Consider the following 9,509-nt stretch of genomic DNA (forward strand, 5'->3'; position numbering starts at 1 on the left):
ATAAATCCTTGAAAATCCCTCATAATTTTCAATACGAGACTAAACTTATAAGGCGTTACATTATAAGCTCCACAAGGTCTCTCAACTTGAAGTGGTTTACTGAAGTAATTCATTTTTTCTTTTAAGAATCTATATCATGCATACCAGCTAACTTGGTTATATACTTTCAAAGTAAACTTAAAGAGGTGTTTTGATGACATTTCAAAAACAGGTTTCTTGGTTTTTAGTGTGTTTGGGTGTCATCAAAACTAGATATGAAAAAAAAAACACAATTGTCAAACCTTGATTTGTAAAGTAGAGTGAAAAACTTGGCCTCCTCAAATTATTCAAAACCATGTTTTGGATGTGACATCTAAACAAATAAACTTAGTTTATAAAGCTCATTAAAAAAACTCAACTTTCACAAAACCAAGGAAAACTGAGGTAGATCGAAACGCTTTCTTAGCATTTGGTGCTCTCTCAATTTCAAAAGTGAAGTGAAGTGAAGTTTTTTTGACAGGGTACCAACCGAACAGGATCAATATCCCCACATAAGAAAATGGGTCTCTCTCTCTCTCTCTCTCTCTCTATATATATATATATATATATATATATATATATATAAAAGCATGTTGCTTCATACCACTCTCATTAGTTCGGCTTCGGCCCTTAAAAAATGTAATCTACCAACTTGTAGGATTAAGAATATTCTATCTTTAAGTCTTCACACGCATTTTACTGTTTCAAGGTCTGGGGAAAGGCGATTGTCTCTCTCCACCATATTCACACTTACCCTTCTTTGGTTTTTAGTGGAGAAATCGCAGTTTAGAAAGAAGCATCTTCCCGGAGTGTCTTTCTGGAGTTCGCCAGTAAAGTTAGCAGAGCAAGAGAGAGGAGAGGATGGCGGTGAGCAACAACATAACGGCGGCGCTGAATTTCGTGGCGCTGCTGTGCTCGGTGCCGATCATCGGCGCGGGCATCTGGCTGGCGTCGAAGCCGGACAACGAGTGCGTGCGCCTCATCCGGTGGCCCCTCATCATCCTGGGCGTCCTCATCCTCCTCGTCTCCCTCGCCGGCTTCGTGGGTGCCTTCTGGCGCCTGCAGTGCCTCCTCGCCCTCCACCTACTCTGCATGCTCATCCTTATCCTCCTCCTCCTCTTCTTCACCATCTTCGCCTTCGTCGTCACCTCCCCCAACGGCGCCGTCTCCGTCCCCGGCCGCCAGTACCAAGAGTTCCGCCTCTCCGGGTTCTCCGGCTGGCTCCGCAACTACGTCACCAACTCCGGCAATTGGGCCCAGATCCGCACCTGCCTCTCCTCCTCCGACGTCTGCCCCTCCCTCGCCCGGGAGTACTCCTCTCCCGACCAATTCTTCGCCTCCTCCGACATCTCTCCCCTCCAAGTGAGCGCCTCTCCCTCTCTCTTTCTCTCTCTCTCTCTCTGCCTGCTCCCGCACCAGCAAGCCAGCAACAGGGGCAGGACAGGTTTGTCCTTTCGGCCGTTCCTGAAGGCTACTTTTGGAATAAAAAATTGCTGAGTACTCTTTTTTCCACGCACCGGCCAGGCCACCGCCCTGAGGGAAAAATTCTTTCTCGCAGTGGGGTCGGCCGCAGACGGTTTTCGTTGCTCTATAAATTATGCCGAAATAATCCGGCGAAAAATTGGATGGCAACCGTGATTTTTTTTTTCCGACTTATAATATAAAGAGTTTTATTCGAAATGAATGAGTGAATTTCACCTGTTTAGTAGACATTTTTTTTTAAAGTTATGAAAATAAATTTTTATGCAATACAAAGAACAAAACTCTCGAAGGCTTCTTCTTTTGATTTCGTTGATACAGATACTGTACATACTGTAAATAAGAAATAAGGAACAATCTTGTGTAATATATGAAGAGGCTGAAAATTTAAGATCTGGTCTCCTGGTATTTATTCTTCTTACTCCAAGGAGAAAAAAGAATTGAATTATTGGGTCTCTTTTTTCATTGAAGTACGGGCAACAGAGTTTTTTTTTTTTTTTAGTTATGTGGGGTGGGCGGGTGGATGGATGGGGGCGATAAAGTTCGTGTTTCTTTCTACTTTTTCTTTCACCTTTTGTCCAGGGTGATGCAGTCAGACTTTGTCCTTCTTTTCCTTCCCAACCAAGGAAGGATCCATGGCTGTTTGGATCAAACCCACCCCCATGGACATATGGCAGCTTTGTAACCAGTTGAGTAACATAAGCCAAGGTGGTAGTTCTCTCTCTATAATGTTGGGATGAAGCCAGTACTTAGAGTTGGAAAACTTGTCAAATTTTTATAGGAATAGATTGGATTCGAACCCCGCACCTTTAGCTGTCATTTATTCACCTGATTGCGGAATTCAGATTTGAAATTTTTCCAAGTGAAGGCGATGAAAAAAGAAATCAATACTGAAGTTGCGTCTCTTGGCATCTTGAATTTCTTGGGGATGATGGCAACAAATTAATTACTGCATCTGTCTTTGTAGTCTGGATGTTGTAAGCCTCCGACGATGTGCGGCTACAACTATGTGAATCCAACGCTCTGGGTGAACCCGATCAATCCGGCCGCGGACACAGACTGCTATCTGTGGAGCAACGATCAGAGCCAGTTATGTTATAACTGCAATTCCTGCAAGGCTGGGCTGCTGGGAAACATGAGGAAGGAGTGGAGGAAGGCCAATGTAGTGCTGATTGTGACTCTGGTGGTGCTCATATGGGTGTACATGATCGCCTGCAGCGCCTTCCGGAATGCCCAGACGGAGGCGCTCTTTCGTCGGTACAAACAGGGATACGTCTGAACTTGATTCTCCACCGGTCTGTTACTTTGAGCCCGTGAGCTTTCTCTCTTAGCTCTCCTTCTCCAGACGATGTATATTAGATCAATGAAGGTAACCCAGAACAGCCTTCTTTTCTGTATGAATGTTTTGGCAGTGCATTCTAGTTGGTTGATCCTGTTCTTGGACATCCATGGTCTCCTAGAGAACAGAAAATGAAACTTGAATGCAACCCAGGTGGGTCTGGGGGCGCCATGGGTGGAGCTCGAAAATGGTCAAATTTTTAAAAGTTTGAATATGAAAATAAAGAAAATTTCTCTGAAATATTGATTAAGTACCCACACCTGTCTCCGCTCTTGACATGAAGTTTCAGAGGCAAAGCTACATATGGACTGGTGCTTTTTTTATTTTTATGTCAAATATTTGTTATAAAAATTTGTTAAAATTTTTTTCTTAGCCCCGCCACTATCGGCATATGGGTTTGGATATGGATCGGGTTGAGCGAGCGCTCACGGCAAATAAAAGCTCGATTTGGACCTTCATGTGGGTAGCAGACTAGGTAGACAGAATGCCCAAGGTGAGGATTTGGTACTGGTTATTCCGAGGGAAAAGAATAAGGTGGGCGCAAAAAATATTCTGTGGCAGTGGGCAACGAATCTGATTCATGCTTCATGAACCACAAGACTCGAAACCACTGCTAATTTGCTCACTTTGACAAAAGAAGTGCATATGCCCAACAGTTAACGACAAAGTCTTCATCATCAACATTATTATTGTAGTTTCTTTTCAGACATTTTACAAATCATTCAACCAATGGTGTTTTGGAATATAGCAGCTAATATTCATTTCATACGAGGCTGTAAAGCATGGCCATGAGTAGTCATTTTTTATGCCTAAGGCAACGGCAACCTCATCGTATAGCCTTGCGACTCCTTCGAAGTTTGCTACCTTATCAGGAGGAGCATATCATACCTCTAATGAATGAGCAAACATTTAACAAGACAAGCCATCAAAGACTCAAAATTCCGGTGTTCGCCAAATCCTGACCAAAGCAATATAATGCAGCAAATCGTCAGGAGAAGAACTCTAGTTAGAGAGAGTTAAGTTGCTTTCATATTAGAGATCAGGAAGTAGCATTGTACACGCGTTATCCGCCAAAATGGTTAGACCCTATAAACACCAAAGTATGGATTGTTCGCCCCAAATGCCGAAGCGTCTCCTGTTCTGCTCAAAACGCCGGAAAGATATACTGTTGGCATGCTTCGGACAATGGTTAGCCCCTGCAACAGAGTAAACAAGGAAAACTCTGTTAGCAACTGCAAGTCATGGCACATCTGCATGATCTCTTTATATGAACTTTCTCGTGCAGGTCTTAAGATTTGAAACAGCATTCAGGAAGAACAATCTTTTTTTTTTTTTGTGTTTCCAGAAGAAAATTCGAATACATGAGAATGACCGATAATCTATCCAACTCACAATATTTTGAATCCTTGTGAGAAAAATGAGGGCATAGAGTCGTCAGAATGAATGGTAAGGAAGAGAAAGAAGCTCTGATTTGTTCTAAAAGGTACAAAATCATCGGAATTGTGGATAAAGATCAGAGACATCAGGGCCAAAACTGTGAGGCATTATGGAAGTAACCAAGCATTATGTGCCAAAACTTCATTGACCCATTATAAAGCTAGCATCTTAAACTGGAAACTTCAATTTGGACTATAAAGCCATTAAAAGTCCGCTTGGATTTGGATATGGACTATGCTTTGCATTTAGCAAGCATGCAAATAGATCAATGATCTTCACATTTACAGAAGAAATCCAAGAAAATAGAACGACTATATATTGAAAACGAACAAGAGAGAGACTATGAAAGTAAGGAATCAACAAACTGAGACGCAAATTATGAAATAACTGGGATATATGTTACCACCATGATAGATAACCATGTTTTTCCAGAATAAGAAACCAACACAGAAAACTTTACCAGCATTGGCGGAGACATGATTGGCGACTATTTCATGTAGTACCTTGAACACCCCAGTGTGACTGGTTTTGCCATATCAGAACTTCAATCTCTCAATCAATAGTAATACTAATTTCAGCTTTTACACTCAAATAATGGGATCTTGTTTCACACTTATCCATCCAGAATAAGTGTTAAGCATTTCATACATATGAATCTTTCACTACACTTCTTCGAATGGATGAACGACATCAGTTTATACTATAGAAGCACTAGGATCAACTGATTGAAGGTGGCTGGCCGATCTTAAGACATCAGAAAGGCTATATAAAGATACTTTCTTGAGGATTGTGTAATTGATCTCAACAACTTGAAGTTAAAAAGAGTTTGTAACAAAATATTGAATAGTTTGCATCATCTTTCTCAGTTATAGAAAATGATGATCTCAGAGTCATCAAACAGTTAGAAGCCTGAGGGTACATCCTACAAAAAGGATGGCCTCATAGCTCAAGCAACCAATCTAAAGGGCCCTGTAGGAGGACATACTAGGATAAAGTGCACACCAGTAGTTGCTAGTTGCATGTGTTTCATGCAAAATATGCTGGGACAAATTCAACACCACCTCAATCCCCCCATTCCTAGTAATACTTTGTTAACAAGGCTGCTCTGTAGCATAGGTAAACTGTTGTACAGCCATTAACTTGTCATTTTAGATGCATGGAACTCTTGGCTTCTTTTGAACAAAAAAAATTAGTCCTCCAGCTTTCCAAAATAACTGTGTCAAAACTATGGAGTGGGAAACAGTTTTAGAAGGAAAGTGAAGAGGAGGGAGAAAAGGATATGTGTCTTGTCTGCGCACAAGAAAGAGAGAGAGAGAAGAAGAAGAAGAAGAAAAGGTAATGAACATGGATATGGTGGAGTATCTCTTGATGAAAAGAAAAATATCACTATAACATTAAATCTTAGAAAGTGCATATTTTCATATTCACCTGTAATATGAGAACATATGCCAACGTTCTCACTTTTACTCTGTGTTCCATTGGGAGACATGGAAGCACCATGAATCACATAAAACACAATCTATCATGAAAAATATTGATAATGAAAAGTTATGCCTTGATCCATGATAAGAAGAAAATGACTGAAAGCAAAGCACATATGAATTCAAAAACATATACCTTCAATGTTTTTCCAGGAAAATGGTGTCTACTAATTCCAACATTCCCTTGCTCTACAAGCGTAGAATTTTATGTTCTTCAATATGGCGCCTGCAGATGCAAAATAAGTTTCCAACAGAATCATCAGATGTTGCAAGAGCTTTGGCCATACAAGGCTTAGGCAGCTAGCATGTGACATAACTAAAACATATGGTGTTTCGTACATGAATCAAACTTGAAAGTTGAAACTAATAGGCAATGAAGAATTATATCAATGCTCCAAACCTTTCCATTCTGATATTTCTAGACAAGAGCATCACAGTAAGCAGCACAGGAACCATCACCATACACAAATGCTCTAGCGAGTGACCACTGATAACATAATGGTTGGCATTATAAATTCTTCTGTCTGCAGCAGATTCAAATTTGGCTAGAATGTAGAACCCTGCAAAGTTAGAAGCTTGCTGCTTTAGCAAACCACGCATTTTCACAGGAGAAATATATCAGATATCAGATCTCCTTTTGAAAATCGAGATGAGGAACTCTTGTAATTTACAAAAGAATTTTCAATACTCAATTTCTCCCAATTAGTTCATATAACATCGCTAAAACGGCACTGAACACTAAGTGAACATGCACACATCAAGATAGGGTTGCCAACATGCATCTGAAATTCCACATGTATGTAAAAAATTTTCTGCGTCGACCAAGCAAACCAATAAGATAGGATTAGAGAGAATAAGCCAGCAAAATTCCATCAAACTTGATGCATGCAGAGACAAAACAAAAAATTATTTATAAGGGCATGACTTGCAGATCACACTTTTTCCTGTGGGGGTCTTTATAAGTATAGAAGCTAGCAACTCTAATGGTCTTCTAGTTCTAATAGCTATCATCACATACTACTTTCAGTGGTCCACTACCAATGTTCTACTAATCCCAGATTGCACATATATATTGACCAATGATATAAAAGGCAACTGGAGATTGGATTGGTAATTTCTAACAAATTCGATTTCCTATTTGTATTTTCTTACATTGGTTGTTCCACGTTCATGTTCAACAAAAGAATGAGGGTAGATGAATAAGGGTAGACGACACATGAAATCTAGATTTCCAGAACATCAATAAATTCGTAGTTTATACATGTATATGTATAAATTCCATTATATGTCACTAACACATGCACAGCGATGGATAGCAGGCTTGTGCAAAAGGCCTGGCACTTGTACCAGAAGAGACAAAGATAGGTTCATGGTACTAAAGCATCATTTCTGTTTTATTACATTCAGGACAGCACCACTTATATTTGTCCTTTCTTAGTCCATCATGTATTTATATCAATCTTATATAACAATTGAATTAGTTTGAGAATAAATTTGAGAAAATGGCAGTATTCCAACCTGCAGCATAAAGCCAGTATCGCGAATGAGTGTATCTGGGTGGGAAAATAAATGTCATGACAGGAATTGCTAGGCACGGGACCAAGTGGAACAGCATGCATAACCGGAGATCATTGAAAATCCTGCAATCAGCTAGCATAGCATATGTAAACAAGGCATTGATTACTTATGTTTCAAAAACTTTGTTGATTAAGCAGGAAGTTGATCATCATCTACTTGCTCAACTATAAAATTGACAATGAAAAGATCACCTCTCGTAGGCAGCACTCATGAACACTATCATTAGGAGAGGTATAAAAGAATTAATTCCAATCTGCTCATCCACTCTCTCAATAACAAAGCTAGTAAACAGCGAGGTAAATGCAATCATCATCTGCACAGAGTATTAAACTTAAGTGTCAACATACAAAACAGAAATATGATTGCATAAGAACTGATTACCAGCCAAAGTCTTATCATTCAAGTTGAGAAGCCCTTAGTTTTGAAAGCCTAACAGGGTCATTCTTCAACTGAGCTATGAGGAACATAATATATATATACATTGATAAACCTCATATTCAATCTGTTAGGCAGGCAATATATTCCATTATCAGTCACATTTGGTTTCATCCTGGTCCATCTTATAAAAGAATTGGAAACATTTTAAAGAAAAATCCAGTTGCCATGTTCCATGATGCCAAAAGTAATAAGAGCGGAATGGTTGTTCAAGCATGAATAACAAACTATGGTTCAATCAAATTGCAATCAAACAGAACAGCACCCAGAATCCAAATTCTCTTCAATAAGCATGCCTGATTACGATAAGTTAGGAACAATATAATCACCAAGAACTTAGAATGAACAAATTTGATCATCGAATCAGGCAACAAAAGAAGTGTGAAAAATCAAAAGGATTTTCTGCTTTATACCGGCAACCGATCCCAGAGAACTCTAGCATCGTCGGGCTTTAGATGATAATACGCCGAACCAAATGCAGCTCCTGCAATTCCAGCATAGAAGAAAAACCAACCCCAAATCTCCCCTCTCAAGCTACAACATAGAAATCAAATCGACCAACTTAAAACAAGAAGGATAAGAGGAAGAAGAATGAACCCTGCTGAACTGCACACACGAAAAATGGAAGGGGAGTTGAAACCATTACTTTATACCAAAGTAGTTCCCATGAAAACACAGTACAAGGCCAAATACACCAACAACAAGAAACGGGAAGCTGGTCACCACATTCAACGTATTAGGGACGCCTGCCATCGATCAAAAATGTCAATTGTAAAACTCAAGAATGCAGATAAACTGCGATCGCAATCGGAGAAATGAAGGCAAAATCATCGACGGGTACCGAAGAAATTTCGCATGTCTGCAAAGACATGGTATTTAGGGGACTGGGGTATCTTTGGAGTGGCCACCATGAGGCAAAGCCAAAACAAGAGTGCACCTCCCCATATCCGAGCACGCTTTACCTTTGGAGAGAGCACCGCCATCTCTCTCCTTCTCTCCACTTACTTTCCCTCCTCCAGAACACGTACTTCCAGCACGCGAGACAGCGGAAGTTGAGGAATCGATGCTCGCCGTCCGGCATGTGACGGGCACCTCTCTCCCTCCCCCTCTCTCTCCTCCCCTGACTTCGACACGTAGCGTCTATCCGCAGTAAAAGTAAATAATTGCCAAGATTTAATCGCATGAATTGTTATTTCAGCGAACGTGCCTTGCTAGCTGCTCCAACATACAGAATTCTTATTAGATGATTGTGTTTATTTATTGTATAAAAACTTCGCATTTGATCAACATAAAAGAGCCATGCATTCGGCAGTCACAGAATAACCAGTTCAACCGTGAAGAGTTCGAAGATACTTGACCAGCTAGGTCCGATCTTCTTTATTAAGTTTGCCTGCATTTTTTCCATTTGAGCATATGATGGTGCCAAGCCATTTCTTCGCTCATGCAATTCCACACCTAGATATTACTAATAAATGGCCAACTTTAACAAGTATGGGATCTAATCATGTAAATATGGGTAAATCAAATTCTGTATATAGTTTACATAAAACATTCAACTATGGAAACACATACGTAATTGTAACATGCTCTACTCCTCGAAGCTGGAGATCCAAAGGGTTCAATCTCTGTTGGGGTTTCAGACTAGATGTCGTAGTACTAATATGTACTTAGCTAAGTCTAAACTTGATTTGGAATATGCCAAGGTTTGTGTAATGGATTAAACAAACTTGATCCAAAATTCC

General features: G+C 40.0%; 2 protein-coding genes across 3 annotated transcripts; one reads left to right on the forward strand and one right to left on the reverse strand.

Annotated features, from left to right (window-relative positions):
* Positions 1-719: 719 nt before the first annotated feature.
* On the forward strand, positions 720-3,076 carry LOC116254880 (tetraspanin-2). The gene is made up of 2 exons (XM_031630512.2): positions 720-1,380; positions 2,465-3,076. The coding sequence occupies exons 1-2, from the start codon at positions 880-882 to the stop codon at positions 2,774-2,776; spliced, it is 813 nt and encodes a 270-aa protein (XP_031486372.1). The 5' UTR covers positions 720-879; the 3' UTR covers positions 2,777-3,076.
* A 725-nt stretch (positions 3,077-3,801) lies between these two features.
* LOC116254888 (uncharacterized) lies at positions 3,802-8,895 on the reverse strand. 2 transcript variants are annotated; one of them, XM_050079691.1, is made up of 9 exons: positions 8,609-8,895; positions 8,414-8,513; positions 8,181-8,301; positions 7,524-7,645; positions 7,273-7,394; positions 6,155-6,314; positions 5,891-5,980; positions 5,702-5,792; positions 3,802-4,032 (listed from the first exon to the last, which is right to left on the reverse strand). In XM_050079691.1, exons 1-7 carry the CDS (start codon positions 8,748-8,750, stop codon positions 5,944-5,946), a joined length of 804 nt encoding a protein of 267 aa, XP_049935648.1. In that variant the 5' UTR covers positions 8,751-8,895; the 3' UTR covers positions 3,802-4,032; positions 5,702-5,792; positions 5,891-5,943. The 2 variants fall into 2 exon arrangements, with proteins under 2 accessions (XP_049935648.1, XP_031486384.1); XM_031630524.2 differs by lacking the exon at positions 5,702-5,792 and having other exon boundaries at positions 8,609-8,894.
* Positions 8,896-9,509: the final 614 nt, after the last annotated feature.

The sequence above is a fragment of the Nymphaea colorata genome, chromosome 1 (genome assembly GCF_008831285.2).
Source record: "Nymphaea colorata isolate Beijing-Zhang1983 chromosome 1, ASM883128v2, whole genome shotgun sequence".
Taxonomy (NCBI): Eukaryota; Viridiplantae; Streptophyta; class Magnoliopsida; order Nymphaeales; family Nymphaeaceae; genus Nymphaea; species Nymphaea colorata.

What these genes read in the sequence shown, in the direction of transcription:
- LOC116254880 (XM_031630512.2), top strand. Translation starts at nt 880, where the DNA reads ATGGCGGTGAGCAACAACATAACGGCGGCGCTGAATTTCGTGGCGCTG. An exon ending in CCGACATCTCTCCCCTCCAA is followed by an intron (nt 1,381 to 2,464) that starts GTGAGCGCCTCT and finishes CTGTCTTTGTAG; the next exon opens with TCTGGATGTTGTAAGCCTCC.
- LOC116254888 (XM_050079691.1), bottom strand. Translation starts at nt 8,750, where the DNA reads ATGGCGGTGCTCTCTCCAAAGGTAAAGCGTGCTCGGATATGGGGAGGT. An exon ending in GGGAACTACTTTGGTATAAA is followed by an intron (nt 8,302 to 8,413) that starts GTAATGGTTTCA and finishes TCTATGTTGTAG; the next exon opens with CTTGAGAGGGGAGATTTGGG. An exon ending in AGAAATATCAGAATGGAAAG is followed by an intron (nt 5,981 to 6,154) that starts GTTTGGAGCATT and finishes TTGCATCTGCAG; the next exon opens with GCGCCATATTGAAGAACATA.